This window comes from Nothoprocta perdicaria, unplaced genomic scaffold (assembly GCF_003342845.1).
Source record: "Nothoprocta perdicaria isolate Ctin4 unplaced genomic scaffold, notPer1 scaffold_61, whole genome shotgun sequence".
NCBI lineage: Eukaryota > Metazoa > Chordata > Aves > Tinamiformes > Tinamidae > Nothoprocta > Nothoprocta perdicaria.
Window position 1 is genome coordinate 2,647,226 of NW_020455877.1, and position 16,994 is coordinate 2,664,219.

Genomic DNA, 16,994 nt, shown 5'->3' on the forward strand with positions numbered 1-16,994 from the left:
CCCCCCCTAAAGGAAACTTTCTGCAGTGGAGACGACAGCAGAACCCAGTATTCAGCAAGTGTGTTCCTGCTATATGTGGCATGTGCATCAGCCCCAGAATGCATTCACTGAGAGCAACATGTTCCACATTGTAAATATGTGCATCCAACAGATGGAACATTTGTCCGGATCTGAGAAAAATCACACTAAAAGCACTGTAGTGATGGATGCTGACGCCAGTCTTCAGTTTCACACAGATACATATTAATGATTACCTTGCCCTGCCCCTCTATTTCAGATTATTTTCACCTTCTATTATCATTATTGCTATTAATTATATTATTATTAATAATATTATATGTCGGATACCCAGAAGGAGAGCCTGTTCCGTATTTTGGCCGTCCTGCGGTACAGGACACTCAGCGCAGGGCGGGCAACGCGGGCTCCCGCGGCTCCACTCTCCTGGCTCAGGGCAGCACCGCGGACTCCCCGCAGCCGCGCAGCTCGGGCCGCTCCTCCACGCGTCCCTATCAGCCGGGTCCGTATGAGTTTGGCAGGGAAGAAAAATATTAAAAAAAAAAAAAATCCTACCAGGAAGAAAGGTGAAACCGAGCACTGCTCGCACTCCTGCCCCGCTGCTTCCCTCCCCCTCCACTGCCACCAGCTGCCCAAGCAACTACTTAAATACATACATATGTATGCATTTATATACAATATATATGTATATACATAAAATAGGGCTCTTGAGACTAGCAGAGCGTCGACTTCGGGCTCTGGGAGCCGCGCTGCCCGCCCCCGTGCGAGCTCCGCGCACCCTCCATCCCCCCCCAACTCCTCCCCCCAATTCGTCCACGGGGCTCCGCGCACCCCTAGACCCCTCCACCGGGGCTCCGCGTGCGTCAAGCGGCGAGTGGCGTCAGCGCCCCTGGGCGCGGAGCAGCGGCGGGGCGGCCGCGGCACGAGGAGGAGGAGGAGGAGGAGGAAGAGGGAGGGCGCTTCCTCGGGAGGCGCTGGCAGCGCTGCCGTGACATCACCCCACGGCTTATATAGTTGGGGAAGGGTCTGGGCGCCCCACATGGTCCCGTAGCCGTCCGCGGGGAGCGGCACAGAGATTCCGTGTCTCTCTCTTTCTCTCTCTCTCTCTCTCTCTCTGTGTCTATCTGTCTGTCTCTCCCTAGGATTTATGGACTTGCCCTGCTAGTGGCACAGCACGATGAGAGCCCAGCTGGTGTGCATGGCACTGCTGGCCCTGGCCGCCGGCAGCCTCTGCTCAGGTAGGTCCTTGTGTGTTGACTCCTCTCCTGCCCCTCCTGCTTCTTCCACCTCTGCTCTCTTTCGGGACAAGTTCAGGAGGAGCAACTCAGGTGCTTCTGTTCCCTTGGAACAGGGCTGGCGGCTACATCCCACAGCTGCATCCTGGAGGTGCCCAGCAGCCACCTCTGCTAACAGGGTTTGGCCAGCAGCATGCTCACTGTTGCTGCCGTGACTTTCCTGCTGTCATATTCACCTTTCCTTCAGAGAGCATGAAAGAGAACATCAATAGCATGCTTATTGCTGTAGGCTGTTCATAGATAAACAGGTATAGACCCCTTGCTTAAATGTGCACAGTGGTACCTCATCTGTGATTTACTGAGCATTACCTAATTCCAAACTGCCGTAAAAATTACAGTTTCTACAACCCTTGCCATAATACAGATCAGCATGATTATATGTCGACTTCTTCAGGGTTACACTGGACCCTATTAGTTAGCTGAAATACAGTTAAGAAATCTGGAAAGAATTGCTGACTGTTTTGAAGAGATGAGCAAAAAATGACAAACTAGATGCAGATCATGCAATAGAAAGTGTGTTTCTATTCCAACAAAAATTGTTTTAGAAACTTGAAAAAGAGAATGATGTACTAAAATATGATGCTTTATCTTTCGGAAAATGACACAGCCAAGTTTAGGGGGGTGTGTGAGTGTGTATGTGTCTTCAGGTTTATATCACAAAGAAAGTGGTAATTCAATGTCTTTGTACACATACAGAAAAAGAACAAGTGTCACAGAAACAAAGATTTTGAAAGATAGGTTTCAAAACCCAGCCTTATTAACTTGTGGTTTACTTTTGCTTTTACCTCCACAAAATTTAGAGGAGTCACAAGTTCATAATTCTTCTTTTAGATGAAAGTTTCTGGTGTGTATTCAGCAGAAGAAAACCATAGCGCATATAATACCTGTAGTTTATATTCATCACATTCAAATATAATTATTCTGCATGACAATTCTTAATATTTATCATTCTCTCCTCATGTATCTAGAGCTTTTTTAAGTGAAGACATGATTAGTATTTTCAATGAAGAATATTCAACTCTGCTGTTTGTAGAGCCTTACTGAAAACCCATTCAAGCTAAAGATATTAAAGGCAATCAAAATAGGCTCCTAAAAAAGAAACAAGATTGTGTGTAAAATTGACATGGTTTCATTTGCTTGAAAAATACCATTGGAAGGGATAAGTTCATCTCAATTAATATGGGAAATTTTGTTATCAAGAAAACAATCATTCAGTCTAATTTTCCTTTGAAAATGTTTGTCCTTGGGGGAAGTGTGTTCTTATGGAATTTAACTATTCTTGTAGATCGCAAATATATGAATAGAAACAGTATTGTCAATCAGGAGTGAATGATCAAGATGACAGCAAAGTGACTGGATTTTCTGCCAATATGAACAATAATATATAATCTGACTTTTTGCTTGTGGAGTCTGTTCTTTCTATGCTTTTACCTCCTCTTTCATTCCTATTTTATCTGCATGTGCTCCCTTCCGAATAGACACCCAAGCTTCACTCAGGAAATCTAGAACAGTTTCCTAAGCAATGGTCTGCAGGCTGCTTAATCAAGACATTTCTTAATCCCTATTCAACATAGGGTTGTGTTTCCACAGCTATCTTCCATCACCTATGTCATTTAAAAACCTAGGTGCTAACCAGAAGCATGTCTTTTATTGTTGCCAGCTGATAAAACCCCAAAGCAGGATGCCATCCACATGGGATGCTCCCGTATTCACAGCAGATGCTGCTGTCTCTGGTGGAAATTAGGCTGAGCAGAACTCGAACTAATAATGGTGAAGTAGTTGAAAAGAGGTAGCACTGACTACAAGTAGTGCTGAAATGGAACACATTAAGCAAGAGAGAAGTAACTAGTGGCTATCTAATATTTTTGAGAGAAACCTTGACTGGAAAAGTAAGAGTGAGCAGTTGTAGCATGCTAATAACACAAAGAGGAACATGAGCCTCTCTACTGAGGAAGGTTATCACAACACATGGATGTTTCTACTGACTGCAATAATGAAATAGGAAAAAGCACAACAGGACAAATTGCAGCAGCCTGGGAGATGAATTCCCTTTAAAAGAAGCTGGAGGTGTTTGAGGAGATAGAGGACTTAGACATACTTATGAGGACTTCATCATTCTTATTATGAGAGCCTTACTATGAGAGACTAAGATTTTTCAGACATAAAAGCCAAGTTGGATCCTGAAATGTGCCAGAGATCTATTTGCTAATGGTAAGCATTAGGCATTAAGGTTATTCAGATTACATGGGGCACTGTGGAAGGCCATTCTGAGGTCTTGGGGAACAGCTTGTCTGTTATATGAGAGGAGACTGGGTGAGAATCTAATAACTCTGGACATAACTTTGCAGTGATATATGCGGTTTCCAGGGGAATGTCTTATTCCCAAAAGCTTAGGGTAAAAGCACGGTGGCGTTGTATTTATTTCATAACCACTATATGAATAAACTCTAAAAATCTAAACTGGGAGTAGCTATGATTGCTTTCAAAGAATACATGAGTTCGTTAAAAACTAGAAATAGAGAAGTAGCAAGAATAATGAAGGAGATGATATGCTAGCCACAAACAATTTTATAATTAGAATGAAATTAGTCTTGAAATGAGAAAATGGTGAATAAGCACAGATGATTTTCAGGAATTCCCCAAAGAAATGCGAGAGGAAAAAATAGTTTTAATTATTACATGGAACACAATCTTTTTTTTTTTTTTTTTTTTATTTCTTTAAAATGTTGTAATGATTGGTTTTTCATGCTATCAGAAATCAAGGACTTAGAAAAAGTGCCTTTCAGTCCTATGTTCTTGTGGAAGCTAATAATGATGACGACTCTTCAAATTAAGGAATAGGCAGATTCTCAACACAGATATTCTGTGGATTCTGCTTAATAATAACACAGATCATTTTCATGAAGCAGAGTTTGACTTTTATTAGCATGAGATAGATGTTACTTCAGTTTTGTTTTTAAATATAGGTATATGGTTTGAGTCTCGGCTGCCAGTATTCTGGGAAAGATAAAGACCAAACAGAACCTTGTTTCAGCAAAAAGTTTAACTGAATTTGATATATATATAGCTCATCTTTGAGATGTGATTGTGTTACATTTTCAAACAAACAGCTCTTCCTTGTGCTTATATAGAAAGCAGAAATGTTTTTGACTGTTTTCTGTTTCAAGAGTTACATGTACTTTACTCATCAAACCACAGGTCTTCCAAATACACTGAGCTATTAAAAATCAATTAAATTAGTAAATAAAATCCTAATAATTTCCTTTCATTTAGAATACTTTATTTTTGTGTACACATTGCTTGTATGACAAATTTTGGTTTATCTGAAACCCCTCATCAGTAAAATTATTCTTTATTTATCCAAGAATAATTTAAAATAAATGTTGTCAAGTGCTCAAAACTACTATTAACCTAATTTCTGAGCTGCTACTTAAAGGATATTATTTAAAAATAAATATTTAAAGTCTTCCAAAGGTAACAAAGGTGACAAATAGTCATGTTTTCATTTTGAATGGCAAAGCTCAGAACTTTTGTTTTAATCAAATGACTGCAGATTTGTGGGCATTTCTAGCAGTGTATTGAAATTACTGAATCTTTCTATTCACAGCAATGTGTTTTATCAAGGTTTAAAAGGCAGAGAGTTTCTATTTTAAAATAATATTTTAATTTTATACTGCAATTACCTGAAAAGTCTTCATGGTCAGTCTCTTTAGATCACATTGTGATGCTTCTATCTTTCATTGGTTTCAAAATTGATTAATGTGCCTAACTTCAAATGTCTGTGATCTATGATAAAATAATAAACATATGTTTCTGATTTATTCCCAGATTCAGAAGAGGAAATGAAAGCATTAGAAGCAGATTTATTGACCAATATGTATACATCAAAGGTAATATTTTTTCCTTCTTTACCTGACAGGCAGAGAGCAAATAAATTCTCATTACAAACCTAGAATTCTCTGCACAAAGTAATAACCTGTGGTCCAGACCTAAATGTTCAATAATTGCCATTGCCTTCATACAAAATTTTCTTCTAATTCAAAGGAAATTTAAAGGTGTTGATATGACACACAAAAAGTGTCCCTCACTCATAATACCAGAACTTCATTAAACTGTCAAAACTGTATTATGTACAGAGATGTAAAGTTATATGAGGAAATGTGCTTCCAAAAGGATTATGTCTGATGAAAGTAAAATTCACCTTGAGTCAAATCTATAAGTGAAATTTTTATGCAGAACCTTTTCGATATACATATAAAATTAATCATAAAACAAAAGCTGTTACTACATATGCTAGTTTTGGTTTAGGAATTTCTTCATAGAGTTAGTAAAAGAACACGGAGACATGACTATGAATCTATAAATCACATTTCCTTGACAAGAGGCCAAATTATCAGCATGTACTTGTTTTTTATTACAAATAGATAAAAGTTTTTTTCCAAGCTCATATTCATGTAGGTGAAGCAGCAAGTGTTGAACATATGTATTAGATGGGCTGTCAGAGAAACAGTTTCTCAATGCTTCTGTTTCCATAAATGAAGTAAGAAATATATGCTTGTCTAATCTTTCTTCAGCAGTATGTTCCTTAATAGCACATTAAAAATAAATCCTGAAACAAGTTTCAAGGGCTTAATGCTTTAATTATTTGTTCCAGTTATTCAGATATTGCTTAATGTCAATGGAAAATGCAATTATATTTTCGTGACGCTTAAAAAGAAAAAAGATCATAAGTCAACGGCTAGATGATGGTAAAGGATAAAGCCTGCCTGGGAGGCACCTATATTTTCAGTATTTGCTTATATGTAAACATTCTTGCAGCATCCTTTGAACAGCCTAGAATAAGAAATAGTTCTGGAAGAGATAATATTTTGATCTTATGTGGTAGTTTTTAGGTTCTCATGGTCTTTATTTGCATGACCTTAGATGCCAAACCAACCTGTTTGCCTGGTTGTTTGACAAGCAGCTTGTTTCTCTAATGAAGAAGAAATTTAACAAAGATTCTTTTCCAGAGATAAATGTAAATACAGGGGGCTGACAAAATCAGTTCTTCCTTTGAGTGTCAAAGCTTAATATGCCCTGGGGGAAAACCCTGGAGCTATTGTTATTTTTGCTACTGACTTCAGTAGAATTGTGACTCCAGCTCCTACTTCTTGCATTTCTTTTCTGTCAGCACACAGCACAGTCTCTAAGCGATTTCATACCAGATGATAGCTAAGAATGCACAATAGAGTGCTGCAATTGACAATGTAAAGGTGTTTGCCATCTACTATTACATGTTGTGTTTCTTCAGGTGATAAGCAATTTGACCTCCTAATGCTATTCATGATGAGTTGTGACCCCTGAAGTTCATAGAAGCAGTGGGTAGAGAGTAGAGATATCATTGTTTAATTTTGGGTGAAAATTTCCATTTAAAATTAAATATATATATTTATATATATAATATATATATAAAAATAAATAATGTTTTTAATACCAAAGTAAGGCATAGTGGATCGGTGAGTATAATCAATGTAGGTAGAGTGTATAATACTGTGCCTACAAGGATGTACCACTCTCCCATTCATTACTGAAATGACAAATTCCTTTTTTTTTTTTCTGTTTCCATTTGCTAGTTTGTAGTCTTAGTTAGAACAAAACTATTTTTCTGCTAACCTCATAGAGATGTACTGAAAGTGTGAGAGTCAAATTTAGGAATGCTACACATCATAAACAGATTGTTGTGTGCCTGAGATCTGGTTCCAGCTGAGGACAATCACTGTTAAGCTGCATTCATTGTCTTTGGCATGGGCTTGGTGATAAACATCATGGAAGATCCAGCCAACTTAGATGAACCTTTTGGTTTGCAACTCTAAGATGAGGGAATAAAACAAACAAACAAACAAACATGGTTATGAAAACCCAGATTTAAAAATGAAGGAAAGTGGGTTATCACTTCTGGTTCCTAGCATGTGCATGAAACTTCTTCATGAGTGGGCACCTGTGAAATGTAGTATCAAGACTATAGCAGGTGTTCTAAATTAAGTACTCATCTTTTGCAGCATTCACGAGTCTCCTCAATATTATGGAAAGAGTTACCGTATAGATGCTTATCACTTCACAGATGGTGATAGCCTTTTAAAAATTACTCTTTGGAGTCATTTATGTGCTGAAACCCTCTGTAAAGAAGTCTGTCCATGCTTACTGTGATATCTTCAGCATTTAATACAGTTTATCACTCTTTCCTTCTCTTACATAACGAAGAAGATAAAAGGATCAAATACATCCTTAAAATCCTTTATTTGCCTTTCCTCTGAGATAAAATTGAAGAGTTGCTTGGAAGATCTGTGTCTCAAATGCACAGATAGATATATGTTATCTCCCTCTTTTGCATCAAATAACTAGCTCTATTCCCAGAATGCTCTGCTGAATTCTAACAAGCCTGAGTTAATATTAGCTTAAAGAAAAAGGAGTAGAGGAAGAGAAAGATTTTTTTTTTTATTTGAAGGAAGTCATCAAAGAATATACTCTGCCTTTGAGATCCCCATTCTCACATTAAATTATTCTGATATCTTGGAACCTCTCAGTTTCTTGCTGTTCCAGGATGCCTATTCCTGGCTGGATATGCCAAGTCCACCTTGTCAGACTAGGTTATTAGCTATATAGTAGCTCCTGGCTTCCTGAGTCAGTATACAAATTCGTTAAATTTACAGACATGAGGATATACCACAGGAGAACGTAATGCTGTAATTCTATACTGTATCTACCTAAATATACAGAGTATATTATTATTACTTTTATTGTCACAGTCTTTGCAAACTAGGATTCTGAAAAGGAATCACATATATAAAGCACATATGTAAGAAGCACATATGTAAAGGCATGCTGACCTGATAGTTCATGCTACTGAATATTACCTATATACCCCAAAATACTACTGTTACTTGAGCACCCTCCATGCTGTGTTACCCATCCTGTTCTATGTAAACAAATTCGTGAAACAAAACTGATTAAAGGCAGTGCCCTAGAAAAGGCATCATAAAAAGCTTTCTTTTTTTTTTTCTACATTATAATATGTCTAGTATTATCTAGAGCAAAGTCAGAGTGTTTTACCTATTGCTTAGTTACCTTGAATTTCACTTGATTATGAATCTAGGATCCATTTCTTTTGCAACATTAAGATAAAAATTTCAGAAAAAGAAATTTGTTTTTCTAAAAAAAAACATTTGGAAAGTATTAATTTTGGCATTTCTAAAACATCCTCAAAAGTTGTAACTTGGGATTTTCTTTAGTGCTTCATCGGTCAAATCTATTGTCAAAGAAGGAAATGTTATTTTCCGGGTCATTTCAATTTTTTGTCCAGTATAAATTATCTTTCAAAATATATTAAAAAAAAGAAGCGATGTTTCATTCAAGAGAATGTTCATGAGTGGAAATGTGTATGTGATATTCACATCGTGAATTCTTCAATATTAATAATTTTTTAAAGTTGAGATTCATAAGGCAATTTCTTTTGTTCCATCAGCTCACTCCTAGATTTTTCTTTTCAAATTCATCTTCAAAATATTCCGTCTCAGATACAGATTTCTTGAGTTCTTAAATAGCTGTTTCCCAAAACATGTCTTGAACAATTGTAATTGGGTGGAAAAATATATCACATATTGAAAAAGAACTTGAACATTCTGCTAGATAGCATTATGCTATCTAAAACTGTATTTATGTAGACTACTTTAGTATATTCACGTAGATATTTCACATAGCCTATAGAATAGATCTTCCTAGTTTTAATGCTTACTATAGTAAATAACAGTATAACAGTATACTGTGAAGGGCACACAACATAATAGTAACACAAGTGCCCTCTTCAGTGTCTGAACATAACTTGGAGAGCTCCATTTTCAGTTACAAAATTATTTCACTCTTGACTAAAATTTCTGAAGCAATACAGTCTCATTCTATGAGCTGGCCGCAGTGCAGCTCTAAAGAAGGTGCACTTCAGCAAAAATATTTTGAAGCGATGTATGCTTGGTATTAACAGGAATTAGACCCACTTTACTCATGAGGTATGTATTGTAGACTGCACTGCAAGGTCTGATCATCAGATTTTCCCCTCCTCCCCACTTACTTAGTAAGTATCTGTGATGAATTTCGGGTTGTTATTTAGGTCTTTTTTAAACAAAGACATGCGTCAAGCTAAAGTAGTAAATTTAGATCAAAAGACTCTATAAATCATGTAGGAAAGTCTATGAAATTTCCTAGTCCTCTCTTCTCCCCTTCCCATCCACCTCAATAATCTCGATTCTCGCCTGAAACTCCCGCTTGCTCATGTGGCACTACTTCTAGACTTAATTCTTTATTGCAAGTCAGCTAGAGAAGTGATAACTCACATTCCTTTCATATAGCAAGGTTTGAAAAGTGCATTGGAAAAACATCTTTAATTTGGCAGAAAAAAAAATCTATATTGTAAAATTTCACACACATTTTTAAAACATACCAAAGATCTCTCAATTGCAGTGGACATTTTTTGTTTGTTTGTTTGTTTTCTGATTTAACTTCTGCTAATTAGTTAGGTATTCTGTAAAGAGATTAATTTTGTTTTGAACCGGTTAAATCTTTTCAAATAGTTCAACAGACTAATAGTGGCATCTGGAAGAGACAAGAGATAAGTCCAAAATAAACAGTGAAGAAACAATTTCAAGCTCCTGAACAAAATTTTCTTCTTACTCTCAAAATGATATGCATTTTTGAGGCATGCTGTCAGAAACCTGAGAATGCATGATGATTTAATAAAAGGCTAAATTGCTGCAATTTAGAAAACTATGTGTATATTGGAGTATGGAAAAATGAGCAAGAGGGAATTTCCTTCAAGTAATGCTATTAATGATGCCAGTTTCTTGTTTCTTCCTTGCTGCTCTGTATTTTATTTCTCTTCCCTATAAATAAATAAATAAATAATTACCAGAATGCATAAATCTTGCTTACGATACGTATTTCTTAGGAAAGTGCCTAAAAAAGAAGCATTAGGTTGTAGCACAGTTTAATGGTCTGCTAAGTAAACACAATATCAACACTCATTTTGATGTTGCTGATACTAAGTAAAATGCAATGTCCATATACTGTAATATGTATATATACATTTGCATATCCAGGAAAAGAAATGACAGCCACTTTCCAGTTCCTAGGTAGAGTGCAAGCCTAACGTGCACAGCAGTGAAACGCTTGCCAGTTATAAACTGGAATTTACTCTTTGGCTTTAGACTGGAGATTTTTGAATCACCAGCTCAAGTTTAGGAAAACTAATTTCTGTACTCAACAACAAGAAGAATTTACTGATAATCAAAACTAAACAAAATGACTACTCCAACTACTTGGAAAAAAATATGGAAAAGTAGTAATATTTCTTTTGAGTATTTCACAAATGTGTTTTAGGGGACTTTTGGCTTGAAAGCCTTTTTTTTTTTCCTTTCTTTTTTTTTTCTTTTTCTTTTCTTATTTTCTTTCCTAAAGGGAGTTTACAAGCTAAATAACTCCTGAAGAAGGTAAGTTATTGGATCATTAAAATTTGGGTCAAATCATGCTCAGTTTGGTCGAACCAAAGGTCTCAATTTGTTTATCCATTTCTGTAACACTCTAACATCCTTGAGAATCACCCAAATACTCACTTATCTCACTTTTTCAGTGCAGGCCTCAGTCAGAAATCAATCATTATTGATTTTGAATTGGTTATTATGTGCCCATTTTCTGTACAACTTTGTTCCATCTTCATCCCAGCCTTTAGACTTTAGCTTCTTATCTCTCAGGTGTGTCACATGCTAGTCTCCAAAACTCCAGGGGCTTAACACATCCATAGCTTCATATCCAGCCTCATTAGACAGATTGCTCTGGAGCAGGGACTCTGTGCCTTTTCTCAGAGAATTTTGAAATGACTGCCATTTATTCTGAACTGGGGAGGAGTGCTGTGTTAACCACAGGCATCTTGCTTGGAATCCAGGACTGGGAATTTATCCAGTAGACCTGAATCACTGTCCTCATTTACACCTGTGAATTTATATTCTATTAATTTTCATCAGTGCTTTTGCTTGCACCTGTGCAATGCATATGAAATGCTACCTTTCTGGTTTGGTAGTGCTTTATGTTTTCATCCTGTATATCTACCTGGGAGGTAAGACAGTGGGGAAGCGAACTCAGTATACGTTTAATAAACAAGTTGCCCTAATTTCAGCTCTCTCTAATTATTGGCTTAAAGTTGGACAAATGAAAAGGACTTCAAACAACTTGCTGCTACCAAAATGACTGTCATGCATTATTGCTAAAAGACAGAACAAAAATTGCAAAGCACTAACTAATGGACATTTTAATTTTCAGATTAACAGAGCAAAACTTCCTTCCTGGAAAATGACTCTGCTAAATGCCTGCAATCTTATCAACAACCTAAATAACCAAGTGGGGGAAACAGCAGAGGTAGATGAAGAAGATCTCCTTTCAGGAGGACAGTTTCCTGCTGCTCTGGATGGCTTCAGCTTGGAAGCAATGCTAACAGTATACCAACTCCAAAAAGTTTGCCACAGCAGAGCCTTTCAGCATTGGGAGGTAAAACAAATGCTCATATTTTTTTTTTTCAATCGCTATTACACTTTTAGCCTTTCATTATCTATCTACAGATCTTTTAAAATCCATTTCCTATATTATTTTTTTTCCAAACCTCAAGTGTTCTTGGCTTAAATCACCTCTTCCTTGTATTATCAAGATTTTTTCCCCTTATTTTCTTGTTGATAATCTCTACTATCTCTTATGTCTTATATTATTTTGTCTATGCATTTGTCTTTGTCTATGTGTATTATATCTGTCCAGCTTTTGAAGAGCTAAGTGTCTCTTTCAGATGAGAACCAACAGATAGATGTGAAATATTATTAACTAATCCTCCTTATCACTGCTGGGAAACCCACAGCATGGGATCTCCTGCTCTTTTATTCCACTGTCCCTTAAGAGGATCTTGGAAATTGACACTGTGTGTGTGTATGAGATCCCTGGTCCTAAACAGTGTTTTATAGTCCATCTGTGGATTATATAAGCTATATTTAACTGTCATGATTGCACATGGGCCATGATATTTGCAGTTGCATATTGCATTAGGGTAGGTTGCATATTCCTTTGGGTAGGAAAAAACAGATATGCCACTACTTACTTTCCAGCAAACACAGTTTCTTCTGCTCTACCAGGTTCATGGACAGTGTACTTTTATTTGCTGGACCACAGCTCTGTATTTGAAGGCTTCTTTCTCAATACTTTGTAACTGCTAAGATTGCCTGTACTAAAGTCTGCAGCAACAAATTCTTTTGAGAGTGAGAGTTTTGTGCTGAAAAGGAGATGCCATAGTCCTGACTAGATATGATAGTACTTCTGTCTTAACCATAGTTCCTTATTTTGCAGTTCCATCAGTTTTTGTGAAGGCTGGGAATCACTTTCAGTATTAGTATGCAGTAGCATGTGAAATTTAAAAAATAATGATATTCCTCTCTCAGCTTGAGTAAGGTTATGAAGTACAAAGATTTATACAACAGGAGAAGGGTAAGAGGTAGAAGGAGAGCGATTGAAGAAGGCTTGAAATAATATGTGTAATGATGGTAGTTCTTGTGATCTTAACAGAATTGACTCCAATTCTGTTGAGACAATGAATCTTTCCATTAATTTCCATGAAAAGTTGATATGGTTATTCATTCATTGAGTAATTAAGTGAATAGAAGAGTTCATTGTTTAGGGAAACAGTGAGGTGAGTATAAAAAAAAATAGTTTGATGCCTTTAGTAGAATTGTATTTGACCATGGATGAATACAGTAATACAATGATGTACGCTTAATATGTAAACCAAGAACCAATCTCAACAAAACACTTTAAGAATTTCAAGTAAATGCCCTCAAAAAACAAGTATATAGTATGTTGATTGACACAACTTTCTTACCCTTTTTTAAAATTTTATTTTACATGTTATTGAATTTTTAGTTGCAGGAAGTAGCAGATAATAACTACTGGTTGAAAGCTGAAGCTTAAAGTGATTTAGAATTTTTCTTAAGATAAATTCAAGTTTATAAAATGACAGTTATTAGGAAGCTTTCACAAAAGTTTGTGTTCTTGTCCAAGAAGGGCATACAAGCTTCTCTCTGTATTGAAAACCTGCACTCTCATTGGTAACAATGGAATTTAAATATCATCTCCACAGGACTCAGCTCATCTTCAGGCTGATATAAATTTTGTATTGTTCATTTGTTTGTTTTTCTTTTTTGTTGTTGTTGTTGAAACTATTGTGGTAAAGATTTTTCCTTATGGGAATTGCTAAGACCTATTTTATATATTTTATAAAGCTCTGTAGGAAGTGTTGATTATCATTACCAAAAAAAAAAAAAAAAAAAAAAAGCCTCAAAAACTCAAGTACCAGATACCATGATGTCTCTTCTTGCATTCCACAGTTACTTCAGCAAGATGCTTTCGATCTAGAAAATTCAAGCCAAGATAAGGAAATAATGAAGAGAAAAAATCCCTATATTCTGAAACGACAACTACATGTGAACAAAGCTAGAAGACCTTACATACTCAAGAGAAGTTCATATTACTGATGCAGCAGAAGAAAATTATGTATATTTAGTTTATAGGTAACTGTGCATTATGGTTATCTTATTTAAAAATTATACTTGTGTGGAAATATACTATGGAAAATCATCAAGATGATAACATAACTGTGTCTTTTTTGCAACTGTTGTTTCTTGAATGTGATTTTTTCCTACTTGAGATTAATTGGACCAATACATTTGCAAATAAATCTAGTTTCTAAGCATGATGTATTGTACACAACTGAGATTTCAATATATTTGTTACAATATAGTGCTCTTCTTTTGTTTTATGAAGCACCTACATACACCGACTAAATTGTTACTGTCCATAAACTGTGTGAAAAATCTCACAGTTTCTTAATGAAACACCTAAACCCTCTGCATGCATGTGAGTTTTTGTGTACACTGGTCAGAAATAGCCTAATTTTCTCTATACTGGCCCCTTCAAATTATTAGCAATTGGGTCTAAGTAAGGAGGAAATACTATCAACTGTCTGTTAACTATTATCTGGCAATTTCAAATTTCATGATGTAGATGAATTTAACTTCTTGACTCCTACTACTCAAGGGTCATAATTTAAGAAAACTGTGCACTAATAGGACTTAAAAAAATATGCTAGCATGAACAAAGCCTGATGTCCCTCCAAATCCTGTCTATCGCTCACTAAGTGAGGAAAACAGTTTATTCAGTCAGGAAATTTATGATGTTTATTTAATTCATGTATACTCAAAGAAGTAACTTTTTAAAGATGAAAAAAAAAAAGTAAAAGCTGATTCATACTCATCACAGTAAAAGTCACAACACATTCCTAGTATGAGAAATAGAAACAGTCTGGAAAAAATATTCAGAAGAGGATCTAATGCTAAAACAGTTGAAACTTGTTATTGAAAGGCATTTTCCTTCTCTCCCTTTAACAAAATTGAGTAACAACAGGCAGTTTCAGATGCTAAAGATAATATTGCAAGTCCATTCAAATGTGAAGATCCCAGCATGGAAATAAAAGTGTACAGGTCATCTGAGACTTGAACATTTTCCATCTCCCTGGCTCTGATCCCTGCCTCAGACTTGGACTCACATGACTCCAGGCTCTTTTCTGGAAGGAGGCAGTCTGAAAGAAATGGAGGACACTAAAACTGTCAGAGTAAGTGGTTAGTCCATGATCCAAGTGGCAAGAAAGGGGATCAGATAGGCTGCTTTTGAAACCCTGATTATTTTCTGTTGAGTTATTTCCTAGTGCATTTCTGCTCTAACAAACTGCTAAAAAATCCAAATCCTCTCATAGGTGAGATTTTCAGTCAGTTAATATTAATCATGTGTAGGAATACACATATAAACAGCATGCCCAGTGGTTGTACTAACTTTGCTGCACAAGAGGGATAGTTTTATGCCGTAGAATGTATTTTCATTTCATTAAAGCTAATCCTACTTCCCTTCCTCACTGCAAATGTTATTAATCAGTTTGTTCGTTAAATAGCCACTAAATAACTGCATTCACAAAATGTAACTAAGCATACACTAATTACTATAATAATCATTATGATTCAAAAAGAACAAAGTACTTAGGAACATAAGACATCAATGGCTTAAATAGTCAATTTGCTTAAGCTTAATTAAGATTCTAGTAGATTCATAGTCCTTAAAATTTTTAGTGAAAGTGTCATAGAATTAGACTGGAGACACAGTAGGCTCTCAAGTATCTAAGAAACACTCCCCAAAATCAGCAAGCTTCATAGTCCTGTTACAGGCACTTTGAATTCTATATTACTTGTTGATGTGAAATTATAAAGCAGAAAGAGTTTGTTCAAAAAATCACTGTAGTTATGCTGAAAAAAAAATAGGAATCATCTCACTATTTACTAGGCAACACACACACACACACACACACACAAAAATGCTGCCATGATCTATTCTTCTTCATGCGCAGTTTGAGTATAGTAATTAAAAGAATGTAGGATAAGAATGGGAGTATCATCCGAGAAATAATGCTAAAACTGAAGAAGAAAGAAACAGACGTTCACGATTTATTTTTCAGAATTTTTAAATATTTAGGACTTAAGGATCTCAAGTGTTGTTCTCTACATACTCCACTGATCTCTAATGCCCCACATTATAATTCAAAATTATCCTGAAAGTGCCTGTATGCTAATTCCTTGCAACATAAATATGAAATAGTCAGTGAAAATATAATGGCTTGTGATGACATTTCAAGTTAAAATGCAATCATTGGTGAAAAGCAAAACAGCACATGAATGTTGGAGAATACACAAAAAACATACTATTAACACAGATAGGCAATATTGGGAAGTAGTGTTTTGTTGTCTGAGGAACCTTCATTGACTTGAAATCTCCTTTCACTTCAAGATATTGCCACCTCCTGTTGAACACATTGCTGTCAATTGCAGCCATTCTTCAGCTCTTATTTTGGATAATAGCTGCAAAAAAATAGGCAGGCTTATACATATTTGCCCCAATTTAGCATATTCTTTCCATGGGATCCTTAGGGTATGTGTCTTGGCTTGCTTGTAAAAATCAATATTGTATTATTGTATCTGCAACAGCTATGGGTGCTGAATGAACTACAGGTCAGAGAAAGCACGCATAATATATTGTAAATTGTAAATACACATAGCTTTTTCTCTCTCTCTCTTTTTTTTTTTCCTAGCTTTTTTTTCTCCTCGAGTTTATAATTATCCTAAATTTGAAAATGTTTTTTTGAGGACCATTAACTCAAATTGTCACCTTGGCTTCTGGAAGCATCACTTGAAATGGAGAATTTTGTTTAAAAAAATCAATTACTGAGAGATTTAATTCCTTTCTCTGACTCCATAGAGGAACCTATTTCTTCTGCATAGTCCATTGCTGATCTTCATATGAAGATGACATAATGAAGGTGAATAGTGAATAATTATACCAATTATTCACATAAATTCTTCCTTATTCACTCAAATACTGAATATTGTCATCTGGTGAATCTACATGAACTTCAAAGCTATTTCTAATGTAGAAATAAAACTAAAAGAGATTTAAATTGATTTGATATGATATTTTCTTGAATATTTATACCCTACAGTTTCCTAAAGCCCATACTCACGAAAATAAAAG

At 35.8% G+C, this 16,994-nt stretch overlaps 1 protein-coding gene across 1 annotated transcript; it reads left to right on the forward strand.

Moving 5' to 3' along the window:
- Positions 1 to 1,103: 1,103 nt before the first annotated feature.
- NTS (neurotensin) lies at positions 1,104 to 16,693 on the forward strand. The gene is made up of 4 exons (XM_026049733.1): positions 1,104 to 1,253; positions 5,139 to 5,200; positions 11,652 to 11,876; positions 13,751 to 16,693. The coding sequence occupies exons 1-4, from the start codon at positions 1,193 to 1,195 to the stop codon at positions 13,895 to 13,897; spliced, it is 495 nt and encodes a 164-aa protein (XP_025905518.1). The 5' UTR covers positions 1,104 to 1,192; the 3' UTR covers positions 13,898 to 16,693.
- Positions 16,694 to 16,994: the final 301 nt, after the last annotated feature.

What these genes read in the sequence shown, in the direction of transcription:
- NTS (XM_026049733.1), top strand. Translation starts at nt 1,193, where the DNA reads ATGAGAGCCCAGCTGGTGTGCATGGCACTGCTGGCCCTGGCCGCCGGC. An exon ending in CGCCGGCAGCCTCTGCTCAG is followed by an intron (nt 1,254 to 5,138) that starts GTAGGTCCTTGT and finishes ATTTATTCCCAG; the next exon opens with ATTCAGAAGAGGAAATGAAA. An exon ending in GAGCCTTTCAGCATTGGGAG is followed by an intron (nt 11,877 to 13,750) that starts GTAAAACAAATG and finishes TGCATTCCACAG; the next exon opens with TTACTTCAGCAAGATGCTTT.